At 37.3% G+C, this 18,135-nt stretch overlaps 1 protein-coding gene and 1 long non-coding RNA gene across 3 annotated transcripts in view; one reads left to right on the top strand and one right to left on the bottom strand.

The window, feature by feature from the left end:
• LOC110135486 (uncharacterized) overlaps positions 1 to 18,135 on the bottom strand; it is an 86,792-nt gene that overhangs the window by 5,054 nt on the left and 63,603 nt on the right. The window lies entirely within an intron of this gene.
• The window catches only part of ZNF654 (zinc finger protein 654), an 89,402-nt gene that overhangs the window by 12,685 nt on the left and 58,582 nt on the right, over positions 1 to 18,135 (top strand). For both annotated transcript variants that reach the window (XM_020890540.2, XM_020890539.2), the window contains exon 2: positions 15,045 to 15,190. In XM_020890540.2, the coding sequence (XP_020746199.2) occupies positions 15,045 to 15,190 (146 nt within the window). The remainder of the gene's footprint in view (positions 1 to 15,044; positions 15,191 to 18,135) is intronic.

Below are 18,135 nucleotides of genomic sequence, written 5' to 3'. Positions count from 1 at the left end.
AATTATCCTTGATAATCTTAGGCACAGATCTAGATACATAAAGTGTTGTAGAAGGTATTCCTAAAAAAAAAAAATTGGCTGTGTACTATGGGGAAAGTTTCATCCTAATAATTATAGGAGATTAAAGGAGGAAAAGTTCACAACCCCTTCCTTCAAGAAACTGAATCATCTAGTAAGGGAGAAAAAGTTTATCTGACTGCTGCAACCACTGTCACGACCTTGATCCAAGCCATAGTCATCCTTCCTCTGGGAAATTTTATCTCCCTGCTTCCAGTTTTCTCAGTTCTTTCCTCTGCATAGCCAAGTGATCCTTTTAAAGACGTAAGAGTGAGGTCTCTTCTAAACTAAACTTTCCATGTTTTTCTGTCTTAGGGTCAAAGCCAGAATTTTTGCTTGGACTGCAGGGCTTCATGATCCATCCTCTGTCCGGCTCTCTAACTTGTCTCCTATCACTCTTTGTCTCTGCTGCTTACCTTCAGCTTGAATAAGTATTCTTTTGCGACTTGTTATGTCTGCCAGAAACACTTCATTTGGATCAAATGAATGGTCTCCAATGATTAATTTCACAAAGAGAAATTAAAGTCTAGAGTCCCAAACAGGTTAAGATACCAAATTTCTGCCTTCCTGGAATATTGCTTAATCAGAGCCATTGTGCCTGTCCGGTTGGGGCTGGGGAGTTTTCAGGAGCTATAGCTTGGTTGTCGTCTCACTGGGAGTGGCTTCTTTTGCACCTCAAAAGGAAAATCATTTAACCTCCAACCATACTTTTTTAAGAATCCAGAAAGTAAATAGGGCAAATACTCCTTACACTACCCAGCCAACACCCGTTAAACTCAGAAACGCTAATAATTCCTTGAACTTAGTACATAGTACTGTTGACTCACATCACTTTTGCCAGTAGGATTTAGTGGTATCACTAAAGATGAATATTAAAGGAAAGATGGGTGCACAAAAATCAAGATATCAAGTCAGTTTTGGTTTCAGCCTCACCAGCGTGCTAGTCAGTTACAGCAGCTGCCAGTGTCTATAACTTGTAAAGTTTTACTGGGAAAATTCATCAAACGGTTGTGCCACTCTATGCTTATGATAATTTTTTGAGAGGTGGAAGCACTTTACCTGAACATTTCTGCTTTCTTGAAAGCTGTTTCTGATTTTCTGTCTTACAGAGTGTATACATTTCATGAATGACAGCCCCAGGCACCAGGCCATACTTGATAACTCTTCCTTAAGGCTTCCTTCATATTAAAAACTTTTAATTTCTTTTTTTTTCTGTATTGTCCTGGAACTCCTGTGCTCCAGTTAGTATAGATTCTGTTTAGTGGTATAGCTTCTTTACTGCCTTTTGTAAAGAGTATATAACTTACTTGTAGTGTGTAAAGCTCAAAGTACAATCTATGCAAGGCTCCACAAGACTCGAGCCTTGCAATTACCATAGCTCTGATGTTCTGCCCTCGTCTCTGGATTTCTCTGTCCCCAGCCTGTGCCAAGACATTTTTAGCTTTGTGTTACCATGACTTTTGCCACTTCCCCTGAAATTCTTAGGCCTGTTGAGCTAAAATCATAAAAGCACTCCTCTTGTGCTGCACATTTGTATTATTTGGACAATAGCCATAATGAAATAAAGCTACTTTTAATATTTCTGATGCCTGTACTCAGTGAAGATACTGTCTTCTGCCACTTGCCCCTCTAAATCCTTTCTTTATTCTGCTTTTAACTGTTCTTTTGTCGTTCAGTCTCTCAGTCATGTCTAACTCTTTCCGACCCCGTGGACTGCAGCACGTCAGGCTTCCCTGTCTTTCACCATCTCCTAGAGCTTGCTCAAACTCATGTCCTTTGAATCAGTGATGCCATCCAATCATCTTGTTCTCTCTCGTCTCCTTCTCCTCCTGCCTTTAGTCTTTCCCACCATCAGGGTCTTTTCTAATAAGTCAGCTCTTTGCATCAGGTGGCCAAAATATCAGAGCTTAAGCTTCAGCATTAGTCCTTCCAATGAATATTCAGATTGATTTCCTTTAGGATTGACTGGTTCGATCTCTTTTAACTGTTCTAGACCTTGCATTATTTGTTCTACTTCACTGGCAGTGTAAACATTCCTTTTTGTCACATTCCTTTCAGCAGTGGTTGTTGTTATTTAGTCACTAAGTTGTGTGTGACTTTTTATGACCCGGTGGACTGTAGCCCTCCAGGCTCCTCTGTCCATGGGGTTCTCCAGGCAGGAATACTGGAGTGGGCTGCCAGTTCTTGCTCCAGGATTCCTGATCCAGGGGCGTCTCCTGCATTGGCAGGCAGATTCTTTACTTCTGAGCTACCAGGAAAGTCCTTCAGCAATGATAGGATATGCCATTTCATATAAACATAGTTGGTTTCTGTTTTTGTTTATATTTTAGCCTATTCTTAAGTTGGTCCCTCCTGTCTTCCTTTCCCTTTCTGTTTGCTTTTGGGCTTAGGTTTTATTATTGTTCAGTTGTCTCTTATCTTCAGTAAGATCTCCTGTAATATCAGAGATGAAAGTCAAGGAATTTGGAATTTACTGAAAAGCATTCACCATGAAACAGATTTTGCCCATTCTTAACTCCAAGATTTAAGGAAATCTTACCAGCTCAACAGCAAACCAAGGTTTAACCTCTTATTTTGCTTTTCTTCAGTTTTGCTATTCCTGTCCATTCTCTGAGGCCTAACTTTGAGTTCCTGGGGCATTTTTCTTTGTGACACTGTGCCATATCATACATTGCCTCCTATAGTAACTAGTAATTTGAAATGCATCTGAAATGCTTCAGGTATTCAATGATAATCTCTGTTTTTCTTTTTTGTTTTAACCTTTCCACAACTGTACAGATTTTATGTTACTGAATAGCAGTCTCAGTCTTCATGGTGTGTGGTTTTTACGCTTACTCTTATTATGTATTTTCTTTACATTTCTTTAAAATACTGTTTTACCATAGTTGGATTTCCATTCTGATCCACTGCAACTTCCATGCTTCAGTTTACCTCTTATGCCTCTGTTAGATACCTTTGGAATCAGTCACTCTTTCTTTCTGATGAGTAACAGCTAAAATACATTTCCCCCCCAATTCTATCTTTAAGAATGCATAGTCCTGGTATATATCAGTATATTCTCATTTTCTTTTTTCATATCTGACTAGTTTAGTTTCTGAGGTTGAATTCATTCTTAAGAAAGTCCTGCTTTGTTTCCATCTTAACATGACCTCCTTTTATTAACTCTTTCACTGTTATTTTGATTGAAAGGTAGTCATCTTTTAGAAACAAATTTAATTCTTGAGACTAAGCATACCTGGTACCTGAAGTTAGTTTTTGTTACCCTTTTTAGTTTCTGCTTTGGATGTGTAGTGATTCCATTGAGTTTTTCTTCTGCCTCAGTCTAGGAAAGTGACTTATGCCCTAAATAATAATGAAGTTTGACCTTTCTTTGTCTCTGCACTTAATAAAATCCACTGGACATCTTCATTGAACTCAAATAAAATCTTGATATATAGAGCTTTGATTAAGTTCATGTACATATCATTCTCAGAAGTTACTAGAGATCATATGACAGTGACTCTAGAAGCCTTTGGGCAAGTCACATGAATATAAGACCTCTTCTCTGAGAACAAAATTAACAGGGATCAAAGTAAGCCAGCTCATCTAAGACTAATATTAATAATTTAAAGTCTAGACATTCACACACACTAGTGTTCTAAGACCCATATGGAACTTAACTGGCTTTTCAATTTAATTCTTTGTCTTGTGGACTTTGTTGAGAAACCAGACCGAAGGAACAAAAAAAGATTTCCATCTGCTAGTATCTAAAAAGCCTGTATAACTAAAGGACATTTAAAACATTCAAAATATAATTATTGCCTCAACAATACCCGCAATACCATCATGCCAGGTCATGCTAATTTTTTTAAATTGTAATGTAGTTGACTTACAGTAGTTTGTGATAGTTTCAGATGTGCAGCGTAATGATTCAGTATTTCTGCAGATTATATTCCATTATAGGTTATTACAAGATAATGGGTATAAGTCCTTATGCTTTATGGTATATTCTGTTTGCTTATCTCTCATATATAGTAGTTTGTATCTGTTAATCACACGCCCCTAATTTGCCCCTCCTGCTTTCCCTCTTCCATTTGGTATCTACACGTTGGTTTTCTATATCTGTGAGTCTGTGTTTTGCATAAACATTCATTTGTATTATTTTTTAGATTCCTCATATAGTATTTGGAATATTATATAGTATTTGGCTTTTTCTGACATATTTCACTAACCATAATATTTTCTAGGTCCATCCACATTGCTGCAGATGGCAGTATTTTTTTAAATGTTTTTGTGGCTGGATAATATTGCATTGTGTATATATGTCTCATCTTAATTTGGTCATTTGTTGATGGGCACTTGGGTTGCTCTCATACCTTGGTTACTGTGAATAGTGCTGTGGATATTGGGGTGCATGATCTTTTCAAAGTAAAGTTTTTTTTACCTTCCCAGATATATACCCAGGAGTAATTTTGGAATTGTTAGATCATATGGTAATATGGTATTCTTATTTTTAGTTTTTCAAAAAACCTCCATACTGTTTTTCATGTTTGCTACACCAATTTACATTTCCACCAAGAGTGTAGAAGAGTTTCCGTTTCTCCATATTCTCTCTAACATTTGTTACCTGTAGACTTTTTGATGATAGCCATTCTGACACGTGTGAGGCGATACCTCATTATGGTTTTGATTTGCACTTCTCCTATAATTATCTTTATTGAGCATCTTTTCATGTGCCTGTTAGCCATCTGTATATCTTAGGAAAAATGTCTATTCAGGTCTTCTGATCATTTTGTGATTGGATTTTTTTTGAGTTGTATGAGCAGTTTGTATGTTTTGCACACCCCTTGTTGGTCATATAATTTGCATTTATTTTCTCCAGTTCTGTAGGTTTTTTCCTTTTGTTTATGGTTTCCTTTGCTATGCAAAAGCTTTTAAAAAAGTTTAGGTCTCATTTGTTTATTTTTGCTTTTATTTCTTTTGCCTTAGTGGCCATGCCAAATTGAAGTCAGATGCAGGGTTCTGCTTAGCCCATTCTAGTTAAGACTTTATCATGTACACACACATCTGTGGATATCACCAGCTGCAGGCAAATGAAGAGGTCTTTTCACTCCACATGTTAATTTGATATTCATATACATTTCCACATATTTTGGAGTTCCCTTGTTTTAATGTTTACACAGGGGGGTTTATGCCAGTTTTAATGTTTATACAGGGAGCATTTAGTATATTGCTTTCCCTAGTGAGTTTGGAATCAAATGAAAAATTGACAGATACCAAAATCTATTAATATCTATTCAGGCATGAAGTTATTTTACTTGTATTGCTGTATCTAGGATATACTTTATTTGTCAATGAATATTGAACAAAATAGTTGAAACTCAGCAATAGCTTTTGAGTAGGTTTTATTTGTGAGTGACTTATCTGCTTGCTAATAATAGCAAGTAAAATTTGTTGTAATTTTACATCTGGAACCAGTTAACCAGTTCATACTGATGCATCGAAATAGTCATCAGAATAAGCTTAAGCTTGCTGGGTGTTTTTTTTTTTTTTAATTCTTCCCCCTTTTTTTTTTAAATCTTTTTTTTTTTTAATTAGTTGGAGGCTAATTACTTTACATCATTACAGTAGTTTTTGTTATACATTGAAATGAATTAGCCATGGATTTACATGTATTCCCCATCTCAGTCCCCCCTCCCACCTCCCTCTCCACCCGATCCCTCTGGGTCTTCCCAGTGCACCAGGCCCGAGCACTTGTCTCATGTACCCAACCTGGGCTGGTTATCTGTTTCACCCTAGATAATATACATGTTTCAATGCTGTTCTCTTGAAACATCCCACCCTCGCCTTCTCCCAGAGTCCACAAGTCTGTTCTATACATCTGAGTCTCTTTTTCTGTTTTGCATATAGGGTTATCGTTACCATCTTTCTAAAGTCCATATATATGTGTTAGTATACTGTAATGGGCTTTATCTTTCTGGCTTACTTCGCTCTGTATAATGGGCTCCAGTTTCATCCATCTCATTAGAACTGATTCAAATGAATTCTTTTTAATGGCTGAGTAATATTCCATGGTGTATATGTACCACAGCTTCCTCATCCATTCGTCTGCTGATGGGCATCTAGGTTGCTTCCATGTCCTGGCTATTATAAACAGTGCTGCGATGAACACTGGGGTGCATGTGTCTCTTTCAGATCTGGTTTCCTTGGTGTGTATGCCCAGAAGTGGGATTGCTGGGTCATATGAAACAAAGTGTATTGGTAATAATATCTGTTTGTTATGTGCCCAGAATTATCCTGGATTTTGACATATTACCTTAGTTCTTCAATAGCTCTGTGATTAATATTAAATTCATTTTACTGGAAACTTAGATTGAGAAGGTTAATAACTTTGCTAATGTTACACAGCTAATAAATGACAAAGCCCAGTCTGTCTTGATTCCAAAACCTGTGTTCTTCCCACAGTGCTGGCAATCTACCTGTTGTATTTTTCTATCTGACTCTACAAATGAAACCCATAGGTGAGGGTAAATCTTGGTGTGTAGTTGGGTAACAAGGTAAGGAAAGTAAATGTATTTATATTATAAAATAGCATCCAGAAAATAAGTGAGAACATTGAAATCTGAGGGGAAAGTTTGGAACAAAAAATTTTGGTTTTAAACTTGAAAACTGAACTAATTGTATACTTGTAGAAAAGAGTACACTTATCAAGCTCAGGAAAGTAACATTGTATAATATCCAGTCAATTACAGACCTTATTAGAAAGTTACCAGTTTTCCCACCATTGCTCTTTTTTTTATTTGTTTCAGGATATTATTTCTGATCTGGCATTGTGTTATTAGTGTCTTTCACTCTCTAGCAGTTCTTCAGCTTTTCCTTTTGTGACCTTTGCATGTTTGAAGAGTACTGGTCAGAGGTTTTTTTTTTTTTTTTTTTTTGGTAAACTATCCAATAGTTTGGATTTGTTTGATGATTTCTCATAATTAGAATGAGGTTTTTGCATTTTTGGCAAAATTACCACAGAAATGCTTTTGTCTTTCTTGGGGCATCATATCAAGAGGTCTGTGATAGTATGCTTTACTGGTTATTGGTGCTGTTTGCCTTGATGGCTTGGTTAAGTTTGTGTCTGTGAGGTTTCTCCACTCAAAGATACTATCTTTCTGATTTTATTTTTTAATTTTAATTTTTAATTTTTCTGTTTTTAGTTGATAACTGTCTTGTGGGAATTGCTTTTGAGATGGCAAATCTTGCAACTCCTCAAATTTTTCACCCACTAATAATAGCATAGATTCATGGTTCTTGTTTGCAACGTTCATTGCTATGTGTAGTATTTGCATAATGGTGATTTTCTGTTTCTCTCTTTTCATTGATAGGTATTAACTGGTATTCTGCTGTGAGGAAAAGCAGTCTCATCTGTAACTTTTGTTGATGAATTAGATTATTTCTATCAGTAGAGACTCATGGATACTATCATTTATTTTGTTGCTCAAATTGTTCTAGCTTTAACTGCTCGGAGCGCCTTCAGGTTGGCTTCCATGTTCTTATATTCCATCACTGTTTCAGCACTTCATTACTTTCTGGCAGCACAAAGTGTTCGAGTCTTATCTTGATATTTTCTCTGTTCCATCCCTGCTGGAGGAGGCCTTGAGCAGCCCAAGTTCCTTGTGTCTGAGGAGACCCAAGGATATTGGAGAATCATGTTTAGAAACAAAGATTTGGGTCCCAAGTGTGTATACTGCTACTGAGGTGTCACTGCTCCTAGACCCTCTCAATGGACAGAGCTAGGAAATATATATACACACACAAACATATGTGTGTATATATATATATAAGTCATATTATAAATGAATAACCTAATGATACTGAAAGGGGTGGGGAAAAGACTAAAAATATTTGTTACAATATTTATTTTAGGTTTTTAGAACATGAATAGATTTATTCAGTGCATAGATTGGGATGTATTATAGCCATTTTTTTGAAGCTCTTAGAATGATTGTGATGTGGCTTAATCACATGACAGAGTTCTAACCACTAAAAGATCATGGCCATGGTATGTTAGATTTAAAAAGTGGGTGGATCCTCTGTAAGCAAGTGATGAAATTAACATTAGTAAACAGCTCTGTTGACCCCGGTGAAATGTTTGAAATAATGTTGATGACAGTGGGAGGTTTCAGGTAGGAGAGTGACATGGATGCGAATGGCCAGCTAATAGAATGGCCAGCTAATAGAAGTAAAGTCATCCTGGATAACTGTGTTAATGATCTTAGTCTGTTATAACCTGGACTTAGATATCAGGATTCTTTGCTTAGTGACTAACTAGTGTTTGGCAGTCTTCACTGTTTTGTTAGGAAAAAGGAGAACTCAGTTAAGAAACATAATCTTATTTTAATTGATCACCTTATAATTTAGGGGTTCTTAAACTGCTGCATTTGTGTTATTTTTATACATTTGTGTGTTAGGCAGCCCTGGCTGCTATAACAAAGTATCCTATTTCTAAATACAGTACAGTGGGGTTAAGACATCATTCAATACATGAACTTTAGAGGAACACATTTCAGTCTGTAGTAATTTGGATGAAGTATTTTAATGTTCTTAAATAAGTATGTAATTATCTATACAGTAGTTCTTTATAGAGTAACAGTAAAAACTGTTACTTATTAGAATACCAAAGAAAATGACAAATATAATAAGGTGTGTTCCTCGCTGCACAGTGGTTGGGTAAAATACCTTCATATTATGATGCATGGGATCATCTCTCATTAGTTGAGTTCTTACTAATAAGTTATAGTGCAGGAGAAACATTTCAAAGTAAAAAGACAATGTAATGTAAAGTTTTATACATTTTAAGGAAAATATTTAAAAGAAGTGTTATAGTGAATGTTATAGTACAGTATTAGTATATGGCATGACATTAAACAGTGTAAGAAGATTCAGTCAGAACTCCATATCTGTGAGTTCCACATCTGTGGATTCAACCAACTATGTATGAAAAATACTTGGAAAAAGACCCAGAAAGTTCCACAACATAAAACTTTAATTTGCTGTGTGCTTGCAACTATTTACATAGTACTTACACTATATTATGGAGAAGGCAATGGCACCCCACTCCAGTACTCTTGCTTGGAAAATCCCATGGATGGAGGAGCCTGGTAGACTGTCCATGGGGTCGTGAAGAGTTGGACATGGCTAAGCGACTTCACTTTCACTTTTCACTTTCATGCATTGGAGAAGGAAATGGCAACCCACTCCAGTGTTCTTGCCTGGAGAATCCCAGGGATGGAGTCGCACAGAGTTGGACATGACTGAAGTGACTTAGCAGTAGCAGTACACTATATTTAGTATTGTAAGTAATTTCAGAGATGATATGCAAATACACTTTTATATAAAGGACTTGAGCATCTGTAAATTTTGATATGGGGTGGGCAATCCTGTCCTCTGAGTTAAATTCACCCATCCCAGTCCATTTTAGTTTGATGATTCCTAAAATGCCAATGTAACATTTGCCATCCCTTGTTTGACCACTTCCAATTTGTCTTGATTCATGGACCTAACATTCCAGATTCCTATGCAGTATTTTTCTTTACAGCATCAGAGTTTACTTCCATAACCAGTCACATCCACACCTGGGTGTTGTTTTTGCTTTGGCTCCATCTCTTCATTCTTTCTGGAGTTACTTCTCCACAGATATCCAGTAGCAAATTGGGCACCTACCGACCTAGGGAGTTCATCTTTCAATGTCCTATCTTTCTGTCTTTTCATACTGTTTATGGGGTTCTCAAGGCAAGAATACTGAAGTGATTTGCCATTCTCTTCTCCAGTGGACTACATTTTGTCAGAACTCTCCACCATGACCCGTCCATCTTGGGTGGCCCTACACGGCAGTTCATTATAGGGGACTTGAATGAAAAAGTAGCAAGTCACGAAATACCTGGAGTAATAGGCAAATTTGGTCTTGGAGTACAAAATGAAGCAGGTCAAAGGCTAACAGAGTTTTGCCAAGAGAACACACTGGTCATAGCAAGCACCCTCTTCCAACAATACAAGAGAAGATGCTACACATGGACATCACCAGATGGTCAATTCCAAAATCAGATTGATTATATTCTTTGCAGCCAATGATGGAGAAGCTCTGTACAGTCAGCAAAAACAAGACCAGGAGCTGACTGTGGCGCAGATCATGAACTACTTACAGCCAAATTCAAACTTAAATTGAAGAAAGTAGGGGAAACCACTAGACCATTCAGGTATGACCTAAATCAAATCCCTTCCGATTATACAGTGGAAGTGAAAGATCTATTCAGGGGACTAGATATGATAGAATGCTTGAAGGTTCGTTACGGACCTCCATCCCCAAGAAAAAGAAATGCAAAAAGGCAAAATGGTTGTCTAAGGTGGCCTTACAAATAGCTCAGGGAAAAAAAGCTGCAAAAGGCAAAGGAGAAAAGGAAAGATAAACCCATTTTAATGCAGAGTTCCAAAGAAGAGCAAAGAGAGATAGGAAGCCTTCCTCCACGATCAATGAAAAAAAATAGAGGAAAACAATAGAGTGGGAAAGACTAGAGATCTCTTCAAGAAAATTAGAGATAGCAAGGGAACATTTTCTGCAAAGATGGGCTCAATAAAGGACAGAAATGGTAGGGACCTAACAGAAGCAGAAGATATTAAGAAGAGGTGGTAAGAATACACAGAAAAACTATACAAAAACTATCTTCATGACCCAGATAATCACAATGGTGTGATCACTCACCTAGAGCCAGACATCCTGGAATGCAAAATCAAGTGGAACTTAGGAAGCATCACTACAAACAAAGCTAGTGGAGGTGATGGAATTCCAGTTGAACTATTTCAAATCCTGAAAGATGATGCTGTGAAGGTGCTGCACTTAATATGTCAGCAAATTTGGAAAACTCAGCAGTGGCCACAGGACTGGAAAAGAGATTTATTCCAATTCAAAAAAAGGCAATGCCAAAGGATGTTCAAACTACCACACAATTGCACTCATCTCACATGCTAGTAAAGTAATGCTCAAAATTCTCCAAGCCAGGCTTCAACAGTATGTGAACCATGAACTTCCACGTGTTCAAATTGGATTTAGAAAAGGCAGAGGAAGCAGAGATCAAATTACCAACATTTGCTGGACCATTGAAAAAGCAAGAGAGTTCCAGAAAAACATCTACTTCTGCTTTATTGTCTACACCAAAGCATTTGACGGTGTGAATCAGAACAAACTGTGGAAAATTCTGAAAGAGATGGGAATACCAGACCACCTTGCCTGCCTCCTGAGAAATCTGTATGCAGGTCAAGAAACAACAGTTAGAACTGGACATGGAACAACCGACTGGTTCCAAATTGGGAAAGGAGCACGTCAAGGCTGTATATTGTCACCCTGCTTATTTAACTTATATGCAGAGTAAATCATGAGAAATGCTGGACTGGATGAAGCACAAGCTGGAATCATGAAAGTGAAACAGGAGAGTGAAAAAGTTGGCTTAAGACTCAACATTCAGAAAACTAATATTATGGCATCTGTTCCCATCATTACATGGCAAATAGATGGGGAAACAATGGAAACATTGAGAGACTTTATATCTTTGGGCTCCAAAATCAGTGCAGATGGTGAGTGCAGCCATGAAATTAAAAGACACTTGCTCCTTGGAAGAAAAGTTATGACCAACCTAGATAGCATATGAAACAGCAGAGCCATTATTTTGCCAACAAAGGTCCATCTAGTCAAAGCTATGGTTTTTCTAGTAATCTATATGGATGTGAGAGTTGGACTATAAAGAAAGCTAAGTGCCGAAGAATTGATGCTTTTGAATTGTGTTTGAGAAGACTCTGAGAGTCCCTTGGACTGCAAGAGCTCAAACCAGTCCATCCTAAAGGAAATCAGTCCTGAATGTTCATTGGAAGGACTGATGTTGAAGCTGAAACTCCAATACTTTGGCCACCTGATGCGAAGAATTGACTCACTGGAAAAGATCTGATGCTGGGAAAGATTGAAGTCCGGAGGAGAAGGGGATGACAGAGGATGAGATAGTTAGAAGGCATCACTGACTCGGTGAACATGAGTTGATGATGGAAAGGGAAGCCTTGCACGCTGCAGTCCATGGGGTTGCAAAGAGTCGGACGCGACTGAGCGACTGAACTGAACTGAACTGCTGCTGCTACCACTGCTGCCAAATTGCTTCAGTCATGTCCGACTCTGTGTGACTCCATAGACAGCAGTCCACCAGGCTCACCCGTCCCTGGGATTCTCCAGGCAAGAACACTGGAGTGGGTTGCCATTTCCTTCTCCAGCGCATGAAAATAAAAAGTGAAAGTGAAGTTGCTCAGTCGTGTCCAACCCTAGCGATCCCATGGACTACATCCTACCAGGCTCCTCTGTCCATTCTCCAGGCAAGAGTACTGGAGTGGGGTGCCATTGCCTTCTCCCATGAACTGAACTGGGGGATCCTATAACCAATCTTCGGCAGATACTGAGGGCCAACTGCTTGTGAGTTTCAACTAGTTTTATTTATTTTCCTTCACGCGTATTATGGGAGCCTATTGGAGGTACTGCACACAAGTACTTTTACTATTTTGTGTTCAGATGGATCAGGTGGGGTATTAATAGGTGAATCTTGGTGAATAAGGAAAGCTACAATGATTATAGAACCTGATAAAGTAGAAAGGTTCTCTTCTACAATGATTATAGAACCTGATAAAGTAGAAAGGTTCTCTTCTAAGGAGATAGACCCAGTCCATAAATAGGAAGTGAATAAGGTTCTAAGTAGAAATATATTAGGGCAAACTAAAGATAGAAAAATGAGAGTTTGTTAGGTACCTATTTTTAATGTGGCACCAGAGAGGTTTTATGTGGGCCAAAAAGAGGCAATAAAGTTGGTCAAAACACTTTAGTGAAGAGAAAATTCAAATCCAGGAAACCACCATTCTTCTTTTTTTTGCCTGTGGTGGTTTGGGAAAATCTGTCCTACTTGGGGCCATCATAGTTAGTAGCAGTTTTTAATTCCCAGGTTACGAAGTACTAGATACTAGAAGGGGGATGCATGTTCATAGAGCTGATGCTCTCTAGCTTGCTTCTTTATCCATACTTGTTCCTAGAAACATTGGAGACATATTGGCACCTGGCGTTACAATTTAGAATTGTCAAAGAACTGTGAAAAGTCACGGCTTTTTATCTACGGTAGATCACCACAGTTTACAAATGCTGGCCACGGGAAACTCCTGGACTCTTTTATAGCACAACAAACAGCATGAGCTTCCAGTTCATGGTGGTTCCCTTTGCTTCTCAAGTATCACAAAGGTTTTGTGAATGGTCCAAGTGAATCCTGAACTCATAGTAAGTTTATATCACAGCTTAGGAACCCCAAGCTTAGGGACTCCTAATCTTAAACCCCATGGATAGAGGAGCCTAGTGGGCTACAGTCCACAGGGTCACAGAAGAGTGGGACACAGCTTAGTAACCAAACAAGAGCAATAGTTTATAACGGTGGGCAAGCATGTCTGCCTGACCGTTGCTCCCGAGAGCCACTGCTTTGAAGAGAGACGTCTCCTGTAAACATCTCTGAAAGGGTGAAGGCAGTCTGGGTCTCTCTTAAAACCCAACTAATGAAAATAAATGGAAAAAAAAAACTGGAAATACAAGGACCCATGGAAAGTTACCTCTAACAGGAAGTGATTAGTATGCAAAGTCCTTGAGCTCTAAATGTTCTTGGCTATTCTACTCTTCTCTAGTTTTACCAGCTTTAAATCAGGAGTTGGCAAGCTTTTTCTGTAAAGGGGCAGATATTAAACATTTAGACTTGTTAGCCATATGATTTCATCGTAACGACTCAACCTGTTATAGCAGGAAAGCAGCCATAGATTATATAATATGTAAATGGATAAACCTGGTTATGTTGCAGTAAAACTTTATGGATATTGAAATTTGAATTTCATGTCATTTTCATGCACCACAAATTTTTTTCAACCATTTGAAAATGTAATGCCCATTCTTAGATTGTAGGTCATACAAAGATGGTGGTAGGCTGACTTTGGCTTACATGCCATAGTTTGCCAACCGGTTTTATAAGATGAATTTCTAGAATATAATAGTTTGAATAGAGTAGTCTTGCATATGAGAGATCATAATTAACATTTTATAGCAATTGATAGTTCTAAATTTGTTGTCTCATAAATTGTTCCCAGTTTAGCCTCAGAGTAAATCTGCAAGATAAGCATTGTTATCTTCATGTTATGGTGAGGAAACTAATGCATTAAGAAGGTAGATGACATACCCAAATTCATAAAACTAGTTAAGTGACAGAGCCAAGACTGATTTTATTTTGTAATCTTTTCCCCATAATATGGTACAGTTTATGAAAGAGAATCATACCACTGTATCTTTAATACTCATTTGTTGCCAGAATGTTTAGTTCAGTCTTATATAAATTATAATGATAATAATGGATTCCTATTTCTAATTTTATTTATTACTATCTTCTGTTGACTATTTTAATATTTAATAATTGGTATTTGGGGAAAAATCTAGATACAGAATGTGAAAGCATTTATTAAAACATTTGGTAAAGATTTGGCAGTTGAACCATATGGTCTCTTATATACTATAATTTTTTCCCACATTTTCAGATAATAGTTCATTTTATTTTCAGATGTATACAATGAAATAAACAATAAAGAGGACCTTCACTGGTGACTCAGCAGTAAAGAATCCACCTGTAAATGCAGGAGATGTGGGTTTGAAGATACCCTGGAGAGGGAAATGGCAACCCACTCCAATATTTTTGCTTGGGAAATCCCATGGACATAGGAGCCTGGTGGGTTACAGTCTATGGGGTCACAAAAGAGTGGACATAACTTAGCAACTAAACAACAAAACAAGCAATAAAGAACTTTTGTCCCCTCCTAAGTCATTTGTGTTCATGCTGAACTAATGTTTTATCTGGTAAGTTTTATCCAAATTTAACATTTTCTCTAATAATGTACTTTTTGGATTGCTTCCTTATCAGGTGGTTGAAGATTATGCTGGAAGATGGCAGGTCCCTTTGCCACAGCTTCAGGTTCTTCAGACGGCACTTTGCTGTTTTACATCAGCCAGTGCATCATTCCCAGATGAATGTGAGCACGTACAATATGTTTTGAGTAGCCTTGCTTTGTAAGTACCCTTTACTTCTCAAAAAGTTTTTTTTTTGACCTATTTAAGAATTGATTTTTGATTATTTTTTTCTGCAGACAGAACCTTTCTTAAAGTGTTCCCTCAAAAAGAAATTTCCATTTCTTCATGTAAGGGTTTAGGTTTAATTTTGAACATTTAGCCATAATTTTACTTTTAGCTTTAGAGTTAAATGGAATAGTTATAAAGATTTTTAGGTTTACTATTAGCACTTTCCTTTTTAATTCCCCAGAGTCTCTTGGCAAACTTTAATTGTAAGTCCGAGTAGCAATTGAGGCCATCATAGTTAGCAGAGGGAACTTAAATCAGGTCAGAAAGAGGTTAGGAAACTTTGGTTTTTAAAAACACTTGTAAAGGACTTTCAGTTAAAGATCACAAACTGAGCACTTGTATTTATCCTTTTGCCCTCCTCAGTTCAGTTCAGTCGCTCAGTCGTGTCTGACTCTTTGCGACCCCATGAATCGCAGCACGCCAGGCCTCCTGTCCACGTAGATTCTACTAAAGTAGTAAGGAAGTAGAAGAGGGAAGTACAGTGAAAAGAAAATAGAGAAGAGTCATCAGTGAATGAAAATATTTCAGCAGTTTTCTTTGGGAAAGAAAATAGATAGAGGAGTGGCTTTTGAAACATGGCAGAGGAAGTCACAAATTTTTTAAATTATTTTTGGCTCCTTAAATTAGACTCATACCACATTAGTGGGTTGTGAATTCATTTATCAGCATTACAAAATACAATAGAAAATATCAGAGTCTGTCTCATAGGAAAAGTATTATTTTGTGCAACTCTTTGTTGTTTTGTATATTCATTTCTATGTATGTATATAATTCATTATTTGTAAAACAGTTTTTGAAACTGTGGGTAGCTTATAAAACGAAGTCACCCTAGCCTCACGAGATGGGAAGAAGACCGTCTGTCGTGCACCCGCTTGGACTCCTAGGGAGGTACTGAAGTTGAACGCGCGAGGCACGAGACAGAGAGTGGGGAACGAGATGCTTCGGGAGGATGCAGACAAAGGAGTTAAGTGCAGTTTTCCATTCAGGTTACTCACCAGACCTTAGGGCCTGTCAGGTGGGGAAACAGCATTGATATTTTCTTTTTTTCTCTAAAGAAATTAAATGACTTTGGAGCTGTGACCTTTGTATTCTGGCAATTAAAGGTTTTTCTTTGAGACAGCTACCTCATCACTTAATTACCCCAAAGAAAAAACTTATCAATCACCAAACTCTAAACATGCTCATAGGGTTCCCAATTAATTCTTAGATATTAATGGATATTCAAAAATTATCAGACATTTGGGGGATGACTTCATCATGGAAAAAACACGATGAAAACAAACTAAAAGAATTGTGGGAGAAATACTGTTAATGTTGAAAACAGAAAAATTAGAATGGAAATATAAAATCTGTAATTCGCCTTTTCAGAGAGAGTTGAGATTTGTAGGACATTAAAACATCAACATATCATGCTGTGTGAAAGGAATAATGAGATACCAAAAATGAGTTTGTGGAAATAAAATATGATGGTTAAAATTTAGAATTCTCTAGGGAGTTGGAGAGTTGAATAATCCAGAATGTAGAACAAAACCAAAGTGAAGGAATATGTCAGAAAAAACTGATGAAGTGACCTCATGTAGGAGGTTCATTATTTAACTAGTTGGAGTTCCAGAAAAAGAATTTACAGAATACATGTTGGAGGAAATTTTCAAAGATACAATAAAATAATTTCCCAGAAATAAGTTGTAAACTTCCAGACTGAAAGAGCCCAAGAAGTGCTTAGCACATTGACTAGAAAAAATACTCTCATAAATACATCATTTTGCAACTTCAAAATATCAAAAATGAAAAAACAGATTTGAATACCTTCTAGCGAGAAAAAACTAGGTCACCTAAAAAGAAACAAATATCAGATTGGTATCAATTTTCATACAACCAACAGGGGGTGGTAGAAAATAATGAACCAGTGTCTCTACAGTTTTAATGAGAATTTATTTTCAGTGTAGAATTTTATACTCATCCAAACTGTCAGTGAAGTATGAGAGTAGAAACAGTATTTCCAGGCATGTAAGGACCTAGGAGATTGATTTGTCCACATTTTCTTTCTTAAGAAGTTACTAGAGAATGTGCTCCAGAAAAATGGGTTATGATATAAAAGATCATATGACAATGGATCTAGAAAATAGTATTTTTTACTTAAGATAGAGAGGAGGGAAGTTCCAGGGTCACTGCCGAATAGTAGGTCTTACAGATATGCCACTTCAAGAACGAAGTATTCAGTAGGAGATTTGAAACTAACCTTGAGACTTTGGAACCATTTAAGGTAATTATATAAGTAGACAAGGCAAAGGAAATAAAAAAGCAATTAGATACTCTAGGAAAATTAAAAATAATCTGAGTAGGAAAAGGATACAGAGTGATAACTCACTCACTTAGATATGCACTGAATGTTATTTAATGTTATATAAATATTATTTATATATTCTTCATATACATGATGCTTAGGGTACTTCCCAGGTGGCCCAAGTGGGAAGGAACCCACCTGCCAATGCAGGAGATGTAACAGATGTGGGTTGAATCCCTGGGTCGGGAAGATCCCCTGGAGAATGGCATGGTAACCCACTCCAGTGTTCTTGCCTGGAGAATCCCATGGAAAGAGGAGCCTGGGAGGTAATGGTCCTTAGGGTCACAAGAGTCAGATATGACTGACGTGACTTAGTGCACATGTACACACACGCACACACACACGATGCTTATTGACTTTAAGCTTATAAAAGCACCAACAGTTATAGTTACAGAGCAGAGGGAAATTATTAGCCTTTCAGTATAAGACTATTTAGTGGAAACTGTGAGTTGAAAGTGAAGGACAGGGGTACTAATAGCCTTCCTTTATTTTGTATTTTACAAAATGGAGTTTCAGTAGTATAGGAAACCAT

The sequence above is a fragment of the Odocoileus virginianus genome, chromosome 25, assembly GCF_023699985.2.
Source record: "Odocoileus virginianus isolate 20LAN1187 ecotype Illinois chromosome 25, Ovbor_1.2, whole genome shotgun sequence".
NCBI classification, from domain to species: Eukaryota; Metazoa; Chordata; class Mammalia; order Artiodactyla; family Cervidae; genus Odocoileus; species Odocoileus virginianus.
The sequence above is the reverse complement of the archived record's forward strand: the minus strand, read 5'-3'. Positions and strand labels throughout refer to the sequence as shown.